Source organism: Anas acuta, chromosome 2, assembly GCF_963932015.1.
Source record: "Anas acuta chromosome 2, bAnaAcu1.1, whole genome shotgun sequence".
In the NCBI taxonomy this organism is placed as follows: domain Eukaryota; kingdom Metazoa; phylum Chordata; class Aves; order Anseriformes; family Anatidae; genus Anas; species Anas acuta.
The window spans coordinates 95,469,204-95,484,748 of NC_088980.1; the positions used below are offsets into that span (position 1 = coordinate 95,469,204).

General features: G+C 37.6%; 1 protein-coding gene across 1 annotated transcript in view; it reads left to right on the forward strand.

Annotated features, from left to right (window-relative positions):
- Nucleotides 1–15,545, forward strand: part of ERP44 (endoplasmic reticulum protein 44) — a 45,656-nt gene that overhangs the window by 16,985 nt on the left and 13,126 nt on the right. Inside the window, exons 2-6 of the mRNA XM_068671287.1 lie at nucleotides 230–302; nucleotides 1,962–2,001; nucleotides 5,072–5,187; nucleotides 14,546–14,730; nucleotides 15,176–15,291. Coding sequence (XP_068527388.1) covers nucleotides 230–302; nucleotides 1,962–2,001; nucleotides 5,072–5,187; nucleotides 14,546–14,730; nucleotides 15,176–15,291 — 530 coding nt within the window. The remainder of the gene's footprint in view (nucleotides 1–229; nucleotides 303–1,961; nucleotides 2,002–5,071; nucleotides 5,188–14,545; nucleotides 14,731–15,175; nucleotides 15,292–15,545) is intronic.

The window sequence follows — 15,545 nt, forward strand, 5'->3', positions numbered from 1 at the left end:
AATCATATGAAAAGAGTACCAGTTTTGCTTTAACTTTGTAAGAATGTTTTATCTGTAAATAAAGTTTATTTGTGGCAGTGCTATCATCTGAAACGTTTGGTCTGACTTGCAGTTATTTTTACTGCTTGTTCCTCTCCAGCTTTTGAAGCACGGTGTTTAAAATCTGAGGTATGTTACTACTTTACTGTTGTAACTTTACATACCTTACTGGTTTGTTTTCTCTTTTTAGGTGTCTTGGCTTTTTAATCCAACAAGAAGCGAAATAACAAGTCTAGATAGTGGAAATATAGATGACATTTTAAGTGAGTACTTTGAATCTTTTTTTTTTTTTTACTTTAATATGTCTACAGTCGCTTACCTGTGAGAGTCTTGCAGTGTTATTAGATAAATATGCATACCCTAGCCTTGGAAATATGGATTGCAGTCTGCATAGAAGTTCTAAATACCTGTGATCAAAATTAGCTGTCTGAAGCAATGTATCACTTACCAGATTCACTGTAATCTAAATGAGAACGTAGGCTAAGAAAAATACCTGGTGTCTTGTTTGCAGATGGGAGCACTTGATTACATAACCAAAACCTGTCAAGAGAACATTTTAAGAGTTCTCAGAAAATAGCAGCAAGTGAAACCCTTGCTGGCAGTGCCCTTAAGTGCCTTGCTTGTTCAGCTGTGCTTTTTCTGAGGTTAAGCGTTGTCTTGATTTCTAGTGCCTCACAGGAAGGAGACACGTAAATTAGTATTTCAATTACTGTCTTAAATCGATGTCTATTCCTTGTCTGAAATCTTTTTGCCAGAAAAGCACGTAATTTGCCTGTCTAGTTGTCTTCATATGAATGAAAAAAGCAAAAACCCTTCTGTACTACCCACCTACTACTATAAATACTTCATAGGTTATGGATAACCCTAAACTTCTCCATGCCCTGAATTTTCATTAACTTCCTGTTTACCACTTACTTTCCTTGCTGATAATGAAAATCCTAAAGCCATGCTTTAGTACAAACTGTACTTTTTCCCAGCCTTCTCAAAAAGTCCCTCTTCTAGCATGTTGTCTTTTACAGGCTGTTCTTAACATCTTCAGCTTTGCTTGTAGCTGCTTTGTAACTTTGTCAATAGTGCGAATTTATCTAGCAACATTAGTGCTTTGTGAAGTTGTGTGACTGTTCTATAGTTCTAGCACTTCTCTCAATTTTTTTCAATATCTAGTCCATTCCTAGTAATAAAAATCAGTTTACAGCATGGTTATTGTATTGTGCAAAGATCACAATTTTTTAGAGTACGGTATTAACGTGTGTGTCCTAGTCCTGATATCTTTTCCTTTTTTTTTGAATTGTAGAATGATGAGCATTATTTTGCTACCTTAGCATATACACCTTTAGTATTACTTCTTTTTTCAAGCCTCTCTTAGTATTGGGGAGGTTTGGGGTGTTGAAACTTTGTCACCTTTTGCCCTAGTATCCACCTCTTCAGCAAGTCAGGCAGCTTCAGACAGATCAGAGCAAGTTGCACAGGCAGCCTGCAAGTTGTCATTCTTCTCATCCGAAGAGCTAACACTTAACGCTTCAGCTTTTAACTTTTTCTTCTAACACTTAAGAACACACCATATAATGCTTGAGAGCTACTAGAGTACAGCTTCTGGGTTTGAGTGCGTTAATTGACTTACTTTTGGTCTCCTGTGTCATTTACTACTTTTGTGTCTTAAGAATTGACGTCTTTAATATCTAATATATCAATAAAGTCAATAAAATACTTGACTGGAGGCCTCTTTCATCACTTTCCCACTTGCTATAGATTATATTTCAGATAAGATTTATCCTAGCAGTTTTCTAGTGGATTGTGTGCTGAATAATCTAGAAATATTAGTTTTTATGGTTTGTTTGCATATTTATTATGATCTTAGATTGAAGTGCTAAGAAGTTTGCCTCACAATGTGACGTTGAATTCTTTTCTTCTTCCCTTCCCAGACAATGCAGATGTTGCTTTAGTTAATTTTTATGCTGATTGGTAAGTTACATAAGTATTTTCTTTTTCTTCCCCCCTATGTTTAAACTTTTGCCTGTTGAAAACTGTCATGTTTGGCACTAGTATCCTAATTTAAGATACAGTGGTATGTCACTTTCAGACTGGATCTTTCTTTTTTTTGTTTGGTTTTGTCTTGATTACTTCCCCTTCTGCTGTTCTGCCACCTTTTGTTTCATTCAGGGCCTCCGTGAGAGAAAAAAGGGTTCCGTGGCAGTAAGGAATAACACGTTATATGATTGTGTGGTGGCTTTTTTGTTTGTTTGTTTTTCTCTTCTCACAGCAAGAGAAGTTTCATTAATTTTTTGTCTCTTGAATATTTTGGGTACTAGCTAATTTTTTATTTGGGTATTTATTAATTGGGTATTTATTTTATTTAATTTGGGTACTAGTTAATTTTTATTTTTCTTAAGAGTCACTCCCATTCATACGTACTAGTAAACAAAAAGCCTGAAATTACATTAAAAATCAAATTCATCTCTAGTATGGAAGGCCTTCCAAGCGAGAACTAGAGAATTGAGGGATGAAATCTGAGCAACTAGACAAGGAAAAAGTTTGGGTTGAGACATTATGAAAGACATACTTAGCTGGAGCTGTGTAATTGGATTTTTCTTTAAACTTGCTTATAAAATTATTGTTAGAATTAATTTAAGCACCCGTGCCCTATATTTTTTTAATTGTGTTCAAAGTAATTTTGAGTGTTATGTTCCAGCATTAATACTTCTCAAGGAACCTTTAACAAGGGGGAAAACAGAAAAATATTCAGGGGAAATAGAATTTAACATGCAAATTAATATGGAAAATGAGGTCAGAGAAATAAATCACTTTCTCCCTTCCTTGTTTAAAGTAAATAGCTTTATAATGTAAACCAATACATAAACCAAAGTATTATTATACTTTAAATATTCTGCTTGCTGTTTTGCTTTGTGTGCGCAAAATGTTGGCCGTCAGAATCAAATATCATCTCAGGGGATTAAACTTCTAATTCCTTTCACCTCTTTGACATTCCACTGTATGTCAAAGTCTGTAGGTCCATATGGCCTAGCAGTAGCAAGCACACCATTTTAAAAGAAAAATTGCCAGTTTGCCTTTACTGATAATTCATTTAGGCGATTTGTGTTAATTTAAATTCATTTTTAAAAGTGATTTTGAAAAATTAATACCCAGTCTTTTCATATAGAGTGAAGTTCTCAGTGGAGAAGTTTTTAATGCCTTCATTTAAACTTTCCATAAAGACAGACATCATACCAAACTAAATCAGTTTAATAACCTTTGTATATGCCTCTATCATTTTATAGACTATTTTTATGTTCAATTAGTTTGCATCTGTTCATTTGGTACTGCAATTTCTATTGATATGAGGCACATTTAAACCGATAGAATTGTTATGTAGAGAGATTGCATTCATTTACCAAGCAAATTGCTTGAGATTTCTTTCTTTATAATGATGGTACAACTAACTAGGTATAAGTAAGTAATTAGCTCTGATCTCTTACCTGTTCTGTATAGAATTGTACATTAAAGGCAGTCTTTAAATAAAACTTTTAATATGGTTATTTTCAGACTGTGGTCTGCAGATCCCTCACAGATGATAGACTACTTCTTGGTTATGTTTAATAAAATCTTTTGAAAAGCAAACCTAGTGAGAGTAATTCTAATACACTAAAATGTTTGGATTTTGCAGAAGACAAATTGCAGGAGACTATTTTAGGACTTGATCTAGCAATATAATAAAGTCTTTATTTTAGGACCATGTTAGCACAGCCCCTGCTGCAGTCCCTGCTGTGGTCAGATCCTTTCTATAGCAGGTTCGCTTTGAATTTAAAGTTGTGTGTTCATTTTTAAGTTGATTCACTAGTTGATAACAGGCTATAAATTTAAAATATTACAACCTTAATTACAACCTTAATGATGTTTGTTATATGTAGGCCTTTGGGGTAACCCCCCTAATATTGTGTACTGCCAACCTATGACATAAATGAATTGAATGAGAATGGATCAGCTTTGCTGATGTAGATGCTCTGCTGTAAGAGTGGAGGACAATGAGGGACAAAGAAATTGTATATAACACATCCATGCTACATAAATGCGTAACGTACAGTTGTGCTGGCCAGAGTCAGATTTGCCTTAGAAGATGAGCCTAAGCCCTGTTTGTATTTCCAGAGCAAAACCTGCCTCTACACTTGGAACGTTTCCTGCTCTGGGCAGTGTTTCAGAGTGGGCTGGTTCATTGCAGGTTTGCTTTTAGATGCTGTGGTGTGAGGTCTCATGCTGACAACTTCCACAGTGCTGTTGCATGCCTTCAATTTAAAATTCTAAGGTGTGTTTTGAAGAACAATTTATAAAGTTACTTTATTGACATATTAATAACGAACTTGTGCACTAGTGTTACCATAACCTCCTCAAAACCACCAAAACATCTGGGGCCTCTTTCATCTATCAACATCTACAGCCTTTTTCATGGTTGAAAAGAGGATTTGCTTCAAAAGCTGACATGGCTGGAAGAAGGGTCCCATGGAATTTTTTTACTCATTGCAATCTACTAGCAGTCTGTTTAAGTACTAGGCATGATTTCCACCAAATTCAAGCAATAAAATAATAAGCAACACTTCTGTTGTTGACCCATGTAAAGTTCTCTCTTTGATATTTCTCGAAGGTGCTTGTTGGTGAATATTTTAATCTCAACAGCCCAAGTCTTTTTACTAGCTTTTTAAAACTCCTTCCCCACAGATAATTCAGTTAGAAAAACAAATTTTTAGAACAAACTTCCTAAATAGAATGTATTTTCTGAAGACTTACAATTGTTTAATGTTGTTTCTTAAGCTGATAAATCAGGGGCACATCTTGAATTGCTTTTTTCCCCTCCTGAGTTCTTGAAGTTACTTTTGAAACTACTTTTATCCAGTCAGTTACTGGCATGAGTACCAGTATATGTTTTGTTTGTTCTGTAGTAGCTTCTCTTTCCTTTCTTTTCCCATCAAATATTGAAATGTTCTGTGAGTCATCAACCAAAATATTTCAAGTTAATATTTTGCAATCTTTTTCCTTTCCACAGGTGCCGCTTCAGCCAAATGCTGCATCCTATTTTCGAGGAAGCTTCTAATGTAATTAAGGAAGAATATCCAGATAAGAATCAAGTGGTGTTTGCTAGAGTAGACTGTGATCAGCACTGTAAGTAAATCCTGATTCAGTTTTTCTTTTTCCTGTGGTATCCTGCCAGTAGGCTATTCATGAAATTGAAGTATAAAAATAGAAATACTAAAGAGCAATCTGAAGTGTAGTTGGTTGAACCTTACGCATCATTTAGCCCAGAGACAGTTGCTTGTATCAGTGAATCTCTTCTTCCAAATTTGTAAGGTCAATCTTCAGTGCTGTTTTCTCATTTTATCCATAGACGTCTATTTGCATGTTCAGAAAAAACTCTCATTTATTGGGGGGAAAAATGGTCTGGGGTTGTAAAATGAATTAGGTTACTGAGGAGCCAGAGAAACACTAGTACAACACAACCAAGAAGCAGCAGCAGCTGTCAGCATTGACAGGATCTTCTGCTCAGCAATTCCCTCTAAGAGTCTTGGTGGACTGCAAACTGTGTTTTGCACTCCTGGTAGTATAGCAGAGCTGTTCTGCTTTGCTGTTTGTATGTTTATCAATAAAAGGCTGCTGATTTTGATGTTCCTGTCCCCCTAATTACATGAAAAAGATAAGCCAGAATTTACTTATATTAATCCCAGAAGTTTTTTAATCTCATAAAATAATCCCATAATACGTAGAATGTAAGGAACATCTGCTACCTACTGAAAAACAAATGGATAGCACTGAGATTATTACGATGGTTTTTTATAGTGGAAGGTCTGCTTCACTGTTCTGTGCTTCTGGAAGAGCAGCATTTTTAGGCATAGTTTCTTTACAGTAGCTTGAAATACCCGAAGAGTAGTAACAGTGGCAAATGGCTTCAAATCCCGGTAGAAATTCAGTTCTGGTGCATGATTGTAGTATTTGGTCTTTACAAAACTGTTGGTTTGTAAGAAGAATTACACTTAAAAATTTGATTTGCGCTTAGTTTGTAGCATATCCCTGGGATTTACCCTTGACCTAAAAGTTGTGTTTTAGTGCTGCGTTACAAAAATGTGGAGAGAGAACCTTGTAGGACAAAAGTCATCTGCATCTCTCTGAAAAGTGACTGATTTCAGTCATGCATCCATGGAGGTGCCCAGCAATAAGAGCGCCTGTCTTGTGATCTTGAAAGAGATCTCAGGTATAAAAATACATTTAAAGAAGCAAACAGTGTCAGCCAGGTATCTGAAGTGGAAAGTAAGCTGACTTTTCAAACTGTTAGGAGTGGCCAAGGAAGTTGTCTTGTCCCTTCCCAAAGGTCAGTAAGACCAATTTGTGACCACAGGAATCCTCAATGCCACTGAGATACAGGATGCCTTTTAAAGCCTCAGCCGGGAAAGGGGCATGGCATTATTCACCTGAGGTGTGATATGAATGTTTTTGAAGCATTTGGCAGCCTTCCTATGTTGGAGTATTGGGGACATGTTGAAAAGAAAAGCTGATAGAAAAGTTTGAACATGTATGTTCTTGAAGAGCAGTTATGTTGTGCATGCTCACAGTTGTTGAATCTGTAGGCAGATCTCCTTTAGTGCAGAGCAGCACATTTCTGTGTCTGCCTCTAACATTTCCAGAGCAGCTGCAGCAGACAGGGTGCCTGCCGTGTGCTGCACAGAATGTCCTTTAGGCCCCTGGACTTGAAGTCCAAGAGGCTTTTTTGGTTTGTTTGTTTTTCCTTTCCCATTGTAATGCTGTCTCCTGTTAAACGTATGTTTTCCTAAACTGCATTCTTGAACAGCCTTTTCTAGAATAATAAATTCCTTACTTATTTTCTAGAGCCTGGAATGAAAGCAATGAAAATTTTTGGAGTGGTATGTTAAAGGCAAAGTCTAACATGCAGTCTTTGCTGAAACTCTCCTATTCAGTATTTTGTCTTGGTGTAGCTCCTGCATCTCAGAATAAATGAATTACCCCCTGGTCTTTTAACACTGCAGTTGTAGAAACTAAATGCATGGATATTTTTATATCAGCTTATTAAGGGAGTTACTCTCACATATTTGAAGTTGCTGCTGCATATTCTTCTGTATATATTCAATCACTTTCATCAGTGATTTTTTTTTTTTCTCAGAAGATGAACTGATTTGGCTTGGGGAGGGAGAGGGGATTAATGACAGTCTGATGTTTGGTTCGCTCTTTTTCTTTTTAATTCATTTTCTTGCCCTTAATGTCTTATTTTGGTGTTCAACAGTCTGGTTAGCTCATCTTTTCATAGAGTCAATGATATTGATATGATATCGACTGAAATTTTTAATAAAATTCTCAAAAAAGACTGTAGTAAAATCAGCCTGTGTTGCTGAGGTCTGTTCTTAAGATTTACATTAACAATCCAAGTCTTTACTTTGTTTCCTGCAGCTTGAGATGTTTGGGGAGCTCAGAAACAGTCTTTGAGCTGCTGGATGCCTGATGTTTAACCATGAGATGTTCTTGCCTTGGCAGTTACGTGCCTCAGAAAGCTTCTTTTTCCCCAAGTATTCAAAACCCTTTAGGAGCTTGTTACTTAATCTTCTCATAGGGTCATTGAATTGAGCGATAAGAGCCCGTTGGAGAGCTCAGGCCTGGATAGAGGAGGAGATGCTACAGCAGAGATTGTTTTCCTTCCCCTGGGAGTTGGTCCAGAGGGAATACCTCTAGTTTCCAGTGTTTATTTGCTGGGTTGTGAGCAATGGTACATTTCATGGCACACGTTTATTGGGTGTATTCTAATGTATAAGTGTTTTAACTTTATAATTTTAATGTATGTAATAGGTGACTTATTTTTTTTGTAAGAAGGGTGGATGTTACTATAAAAACTAGCTTTTGGGCTCTTCTGTAGTAGCTTACGTACTTTTTTCCTGTTTTAGCTTTATATTTTTGCATGTGCCTATGTATTTTAGCAACGCTAAAAGGTATATGCCAATATTTTTGGAGGTTTTGTGCCTGCAGATTTCATACAGTTAACAGTTCCCTGTGAAGATGATGTTTGAGAGATGGTGGATTATTTGCATTACAAATGGTCTGTTTCTTGAAACCAAGACTCTGCGGGGAACCCAAAGAGCTGATGTCAGGCCACTCAAAAATAGCTTTCAAATGGTCAGCTAGGCATGGATACTTTCCACTTAATGCACCATTATTGAAGCGCTCTGCAGGTCCCAACAGCTCACACCGGCTTCTGAGGGCAAGGCAAATTAAAGAGAATTATTGATGCGCTGCCAAATGTTTGATGCTTAATGACAAAACCATCATTCTGTCTGCTCTTATAACCAATATAAAGATGTTTTTTTTTTTCTGGGAAGTGATAGTTAGGCCCCAATGTGATGAAATACAAATTCTAAATATTAACAGTCTATTAAGCCTCGGTATGTGTTAGGGTTTATGCTGCTTCATCAATATCACGCAAGATAATTATAACTGAAATGTGTACGTTAATTCATTGATGTACACGTTTTGCTCATTACGCTGGAGTGAAACATACATTAAAGGTAAATCTGTTGAGGCAAGTACTGTTTGTTTCCAAGACTTCAACCTTTTACAGCTCATAAATATCTAAGCTTCTCTTCATTGTTTGCTGTTGAAATCTTTGGTTTTGTTGTGTTCAATTAAATAATAATTGGAATAGAGGTGCATATTTTTTTATAATACAGTTCCTGGTTAAAGTGACCTTCTCTATAAATTTTTCTGCATCTACATTATTAGGAAGGTTTTATTTTGTTGTTTGTTTTTGTTTATTTGAGGGTGGTTGTGTTTTTTTGTTAACACAATTAAGCAGCGAAGTTAAAAACCTACTTAGTGCTATGGATTTACGATGTTTCTGTTTTGTAGGTGAGTGAATATGGCAATACAGAAGAACTCATGCTTCTGGAGGAAAGTTTGTGTTATGAACAGTTTCTATGAATTCAAAATTAGGGTTTCTGGGACAGAATTCTTAAGAACTCAAATATATATAGGCGTTCAACACCTACTGTACTATTATTGTCCTTTACACAAAGAGGTTCCTAGCTTAAAAAAAATAAAAAATAAAAACAGAAAAATAATAGCTGGTTTGAATCAATCTTTGAAATAAAAGTGGGATGTTGAGAGGTGCTTTTCTAGACAGACTTTTGTGGGATCTCCTGTTCTTTTGAAGTATGTCAGTGAGCTGCTGAGCTCTTTGGGTCTAGCAGTTCCTGTAGTGTGTGCTAATGTTAGTCATAAAAATTATTAAGACTGTATTGCTGCTGTGCCTTTAAGCAAAATAGCTCGGTGTCATGAGTTTGGGGGTTCATAAATGAAGTTAAATGAAACTGTAAACAAGCAGAAGTGTTTTTGTCTCATTCCTGCCATTTCAGGTGGGGAAAAAATAATCAGGCTGAAAGTTATCTTTAGGTAAAATAAAAGAGGTTGAGAGGTTGCTGATGGCTCTCCTCAGGAGAGCCATTTTGTTAGGCTGTGGGAAAAGGTTATGGGATACCTACTGATGAGGCCCCGCTAAGAGAAGGCAAGGCTGTTGTGAATGCTCCTTTACAGCAGAAGGTGGTCTGGATTTGCTGTTTGCCAGCTTCTTACTGGCTGAGTTTGATGTAGATCATCGATTGCTTTTCTTCTACCTGCTTCGGGCCAACCTGCAAGTCGCCAGCATTGTAGTCATCGGTGTAGGATGCCTAATTTAGATGGTCTCTCGTGGTATTTTCTAACTCTGCTTTATATGGACCTCTCCAGGTCTTGCGAGTAGTCTCTGCTTCCAATATGCAGCTGAAGGAGTTTGCTGCCTTTAAGACAGAAGGTATTGCACGAGGGTGAGGAAGAGCTAAGATGGTCTGACACACAAAAACCAGATCAGTGTTAGATGCAGCAAAGTCGAGCTACCTTACTGGTTTATGCCAATACTAATACAGCTTTTGAGGCAAGGAAGGGATGCACCCTACACAGCTCCTATAACAATCCCCTAAAAATTAAGGAATGCAGTAGCTTGGGTTTGTTCTCATTCTTCTTCAGACAACACGCAGAACCGCATTACGAAAAAGAGACACTAACAGGTATTTTCAGAAATTGCTGCTGTTGGGTTTGAGTTTTGGGACTGATTTTCTTCCAGATAACTTCTCAGTCGATCCTAGTCCTCTGTTCTGCATGTGAATTGCTTTGGGTGGTGCCTTATATCATGGGGTGGATGTTTAGGAAAAGTGTCAGTGTTTTTCAAATCCTGGTGAACGTGGTTCTTGAGAAGAAAAAATTCCCTACAAACCATTCCTGTAGAGTTAAAATCATCTTTTTTTTTGGTGGTGGTATGAATTGTGACCCTGGAAGACTGAAGCAGTGGAGTAAGGTAATGGTGGGGTGGTACCCAGACTGGTATAAATGTTGCTGATCCTTCCCTGGGAAGGAAGGACCTCACTAACTACATTGTGGGTGGGAGTCTACTTCAGTAGCATGTCCTGATGCAGTGTTTGAGCATATTCTTCGTTGTACACGTTATTTTCATGGAGTGACAGTGGACTCTGGATTCTCAGTGATGTGTTACGTGCTAGCTGAGTTCTCGGGATGGTGTGTTGTGGTGCCAACCTTGGGCAATGAAGTCTGAAGCCATCCAGGTCACGTTACAGGCTGTGTGTCTGCTTGAAGGTGTAGCTTAGTTGATGTGTGAAGTGCTTGGTGAGCAGTCCGACATGCCCCCCATGGCTTTCATTGTTCCTTTCAGTACAGGAATCCACCGTGCTCACAGTTTGGAGACTTAGGGAACAGAAGTATAAATTTCAGGTTTCATGTAAAGGTTTTTTTTTTTTTTGCTAATTTTTCCCCAAAACAACAATAGAAGATGCTAATCCCTGTTGTAAGAGGCAGCTTTTTTCTCCCATAGCTCAGGATAAGTATCGATACAGTGCATTTGTGAAGAGAACTGAGCAACCACAAAGACATTTGTGTTGGAGCATATTGAATAAATGGGAGAAGGCCCGGGCGGCTTAGGAATGGTTTCATGCCAACGTGTACACATGTGAAACAGGGAGGAGAGAGTCACTTGAATTCAGCAGTCATCTGAGCTCTGCTTTAAGCTTCTGATTCATAGAGATGAGGAAAAAGGTCAAGTATGTCAGTCGCTTCCTCTTGTAACTAGCCTGAAACCATTCTGGTGGCACAGGCGGAAGGCCTGTGATTTAATGAGTAACTGGGCAAAATATGAACTCCAGGTTTGTACCATTTAAAGAAAATATGAAGTTGTAGCTGGGAGACTTTTTCTTTCTTTAGGTAGATTAGCCTCATCTGTTGCGAATAACTTTACTCATCAGAAAATGGTCAGTGAGAATGGCTGGAAATATTTTAAAAAATTAATTTAGGATTTACTATAACTAATGTGATCTGTGAATGAATTCAAACAATATTCCATGTATTTGCATTCTGTATTTCCAATTTTAAAAGGAATATAATGTAGTTGCTCTGCTTATGCTAACTCTACCTGTATCAAATGCCAGGGTTTAATGAAACATTTAAGATTTACTCTGTTTGACTTCTGAATGAATTCAAACAGTTTTTCATGCACTTGCATTTTATATTTTGTAAAAGGATGGTTTTCAAACACTTCCTTCTGTAGGACTGTCATCTCTCTGTGTTAGTTCAAATACCAGTATTCATGGGATCTCAGTGTAATTTATGAAGAGCATGCAAGTTCTGACTTACGAAATGATGTTTGAATTCACTCTTGGCAGTGGGAATTTTACTACCATCATTTTTTTTATTCAATGTCCACGCTTGATGAAGATTCACAGCTTTAGGGACTGCAGTCTTAGTCCCAGGTAATGTTCAAGACCTCTTAAGACACAACACATGCATCCTCATATAACTATGGAAACAACATGAAGAAAAAGTCCACGTTGTGAGGAAAAAAGGGTAATTTTGTTGTCTTGCTGCGGAGGTTTGTAGTGTAGTAACAGTCTTTAATCTTAATGTCTTTCTGAGAGGCCCGGGGGGGAAACCTTGATACGTAGGGCTCCCTGTCTTTCACCAGACCCTGGTCAAATTTTGATAAGCTGCCAGACAGTCAGGCCAAAGGTCCTTCTATCAAAAAGAGAAAGGCAGCAAATGCCCGGTTTGCTGGTGTACTTTTTCTTCTGGTGAGTAAATATAAAGTGATCCTTCCCCCAGCGTACTTCCTGGCTTCTTGCAGGCAGCTCTTACATGCTTCAACTAGAAAGTGGCAGCATTTGAAAGGAAGAAAAAATTCTGATTTGATACTTAATAGTGAATATGTTGATAGGTGCTTTGTCTTTCTCTGAGAAACTAATATTAATTTGAAATAAAAGTACCCTGAATTAAGGGGGAAAACGTCTTTGCCTTAACTTTAATCAGTGCATTAAAAACTGACAGGATATTTGGGAAACAAGTCAAATCCTTTTTCATGCCACAGTTCAACCTATCAATTTTCTCTGTTTTATAGTGAGGCACGTTAGGAACTGGGCTTAGTTTTCAGCAACTGAAGCTGCAAGTGATAACTTCTTCACAGCAATTAAAGCTGCTGATGGTTTCACTGAGTGTTCTCACTGAATGTGTTTTGTTCCCTAATAAGTCTAAACGAGACGGAGAGCGTTATGTTCTGGAGGACATAAGTTGCATGGGATTTTAATTTTCTTTTGCAGCTAAGAGATGTAAGTTAGCTTCCCATTTTCAGTACGTTGCTTGTGACAACTGCCTTTAAATAATAGTTTACAAAGGACTTCTGTCTCATTTCTTTAAAAAAGGAACAGAGTAGGAGTAAGATAGCAAATCTGCTTCGTGGTCAATATGTAATCAAGAAGAAATGACGTTCTTGTCAGGGTTAATCTTCACATTTTTCAGCACTGTTCCAGATATGCAGCTGGTCAGAACCCAGCCTGACCCTCATTTACTTGCCCCTACACTGTGGGGCCAATCCAGGACACTTGAGATGTACGCTTGGACTTCAAAGGAGCTTGTGAAAAGCTAAGAAACACCAAGGGCACAAACTGGAACACAGGAGGCTCCATCTGAATGTCAGGAAGCCCTTGTTCACTCTGCGGGTTGCTCAGAGGTGGTGGAGTTTCCCACCGTGGAGATCTTCCAAAGCCTCTTGGGCAGCCTGCTCTAGGCGGGTGTCCCTGCTTGGGCAGGGTGTTGGGCCTGGTGGCCTCCAGAGGTCCCTTCAGCTCGGCTGGTCTGTGATCCTGGGGAAGGTGGTGAGATGTGCCTTCAGCCCCCAGTTTCTGTATCTTCCTCTCTTCTGCCATCTGAAGAAAACTTGTGTCTCCAAAGGGTAAATAGGTCCATTAATGTTCACTTTCTCTTTGAAAGAGAAGAAAGCAGAAGAGGAGTGGCTGACTAGAATTAGTCACCTCTAAGGATGAAGCAACTCTGGAAAATAGTCCGAGTGATCATACCTTGAGATTCAGTTGGCTTTTAGGTACAAACATGATTGATTGCTCAGGTAAACTGTGTCCCATCCTGGTGTTTTAATAGAGGACGCCCAGTTTTCACACAGGCAGTGAGGTATTTTGTTTTCAGATGTATTTCCGGGGAGGAGAAAACAGAAGGACATAATTAAACAAAATTATGTGGATATGGAAGTCTGTTTGGCATTGCATGATTTGTCTCTGCTATTTGTTTTTAGCCCTGTTTTCCTAAGAAGCCAAAGCTTAGACAATCATCTTGTTTCTCCATTCGCTCCTTGTAAAACTTCTTGAAGCTTTTTGCTGAACTTCGACCACATCTGAAGGAGGGAAAAACATTTAAAGCTATTAAGTACTTTGTTTAAAGTGGCTGTTGGATGTTAGAAAGGCACAAAAATAGTTTCTGCACTATACAGAAGGTTGTGGTAAAAACAGGTTGTGCTTCATGAAGGCAGTCCAGGGCTAAAACAAAGTTGGGCTCCTCGGGAATGCTGGCACTACCTGTATACAGATGTTCTTGATGTTGAAAGCTGAAATCTTCAAAACCTGAACAGCTCAGGATTTGTCACAGCTATCTTCTGGACTTGTAAGCCAAAAGAAATATTTTGCACATTCACATTCTCTAGAACAGAAGAGGTGACAATTATATTTCCAGCACTGTGAGATAAAAATCATAGGAAGTTTTTTTAAAAAAAAAAAAAAAGATGGTGTGATTTGTTTTATTAAAATGTGCCTGTGTGGATTGACTCAGATTTGGGGAGCTTTTAAGATTCTCATTTGCCTGTTATACTGTCATAGTCTTAAACTTCAGCTGCTTTTTGTAGTTGTTCCCAAGAAGCGTACTATGTGAATATAGTTTAGCAGAGTCTTTAGTCACCTAAATTTTGGTCATGATTTTCTTTATGAAGATACATAATATAGCTGCTATCCATTCTCCCCTACAGCGACTTTTTTAGTTTGCTCTTTGAAGAGGTGGACTGCTGGCTCAGAGATTCCCCTTCTATGTGCATGTATAAATAAATATATAAGATACTATGCTCAGGGTTGTTTTTTTTTCTTCATTTCTCTTTTAGCGGATATAGCTCAGAGATACAGGATAAGCAAATACCCAACACTGAAGCTCTTCCGGAATGGAATGATGATGAAGAGAGAATACAGGGGCCAGAGGTCTGTGACAGCAATAGCAGACTATATCAGGCAGCAGAAGAGCAATCCTATTCGGGAGGTCCAGGATTTGGAAGAAATTAATGCTGCTGATGTAAGGATTTTGATTTTCTTCCTCCTAAATATGTTTGTGTTTTTTTTTTGGTGAACAAGGGAAAGACAATGTATTTGAAGTACATGTTTAATACTTCGGGGATTTTCCTTTCAGAAATATTATGAGTGACTTTTTGAACGAGCATTAAAAAAAAAAAAATTACTTTCAGTATTAGGAATTATTCCAATATAATCACTCTTCCAACTGCATTAGTTTTGTTACAGTAACACCACTACCAAATTACTTATTTTACTTTTAATCACTTGAAAGGAATTGTATCTTGTATTTGACAAGGTGATTCTGAATATTAAAATATTAGTCTTTTTATTAATACACACCATCTGACTGCAAGAAGAACAACATTTCTGTATTTAATGTCATTAGGGAGTATTGGTAGTTTCTGGTAATTTGAGGTAACTTTATAATGTAACTTTTGCTTTTACAGCGCAGTAGAAGAAATATCATTGGATACTTCGAGCAAAAGGACTCTGACAATTACAGAACTTTTGAAAGAGTAGCGAATATTTTGCATGATGATTGTGTATTCATGTCTGCCTTTGGGTAAGTTTTTTTTTTTTAATGCTTCAATTGCATGACTTCATTACTGAAACTATGTTAATGAACTGTATATGGCTTAATGAAATGGATTTCTTTTAATAATTTCAGTGTGCTGTAACTGAAGAGACTAGGCATCCTCAGATAAATGCACTGAGAAGAGTGTAGGGGAAGGAGGAAGAAAACTCTAATCTTAATGCTTGTTGTGAAATCTAACCGATTTTCCTCCCCTCCTCTTCCTTTTTGTTGCTTTTTCTCAA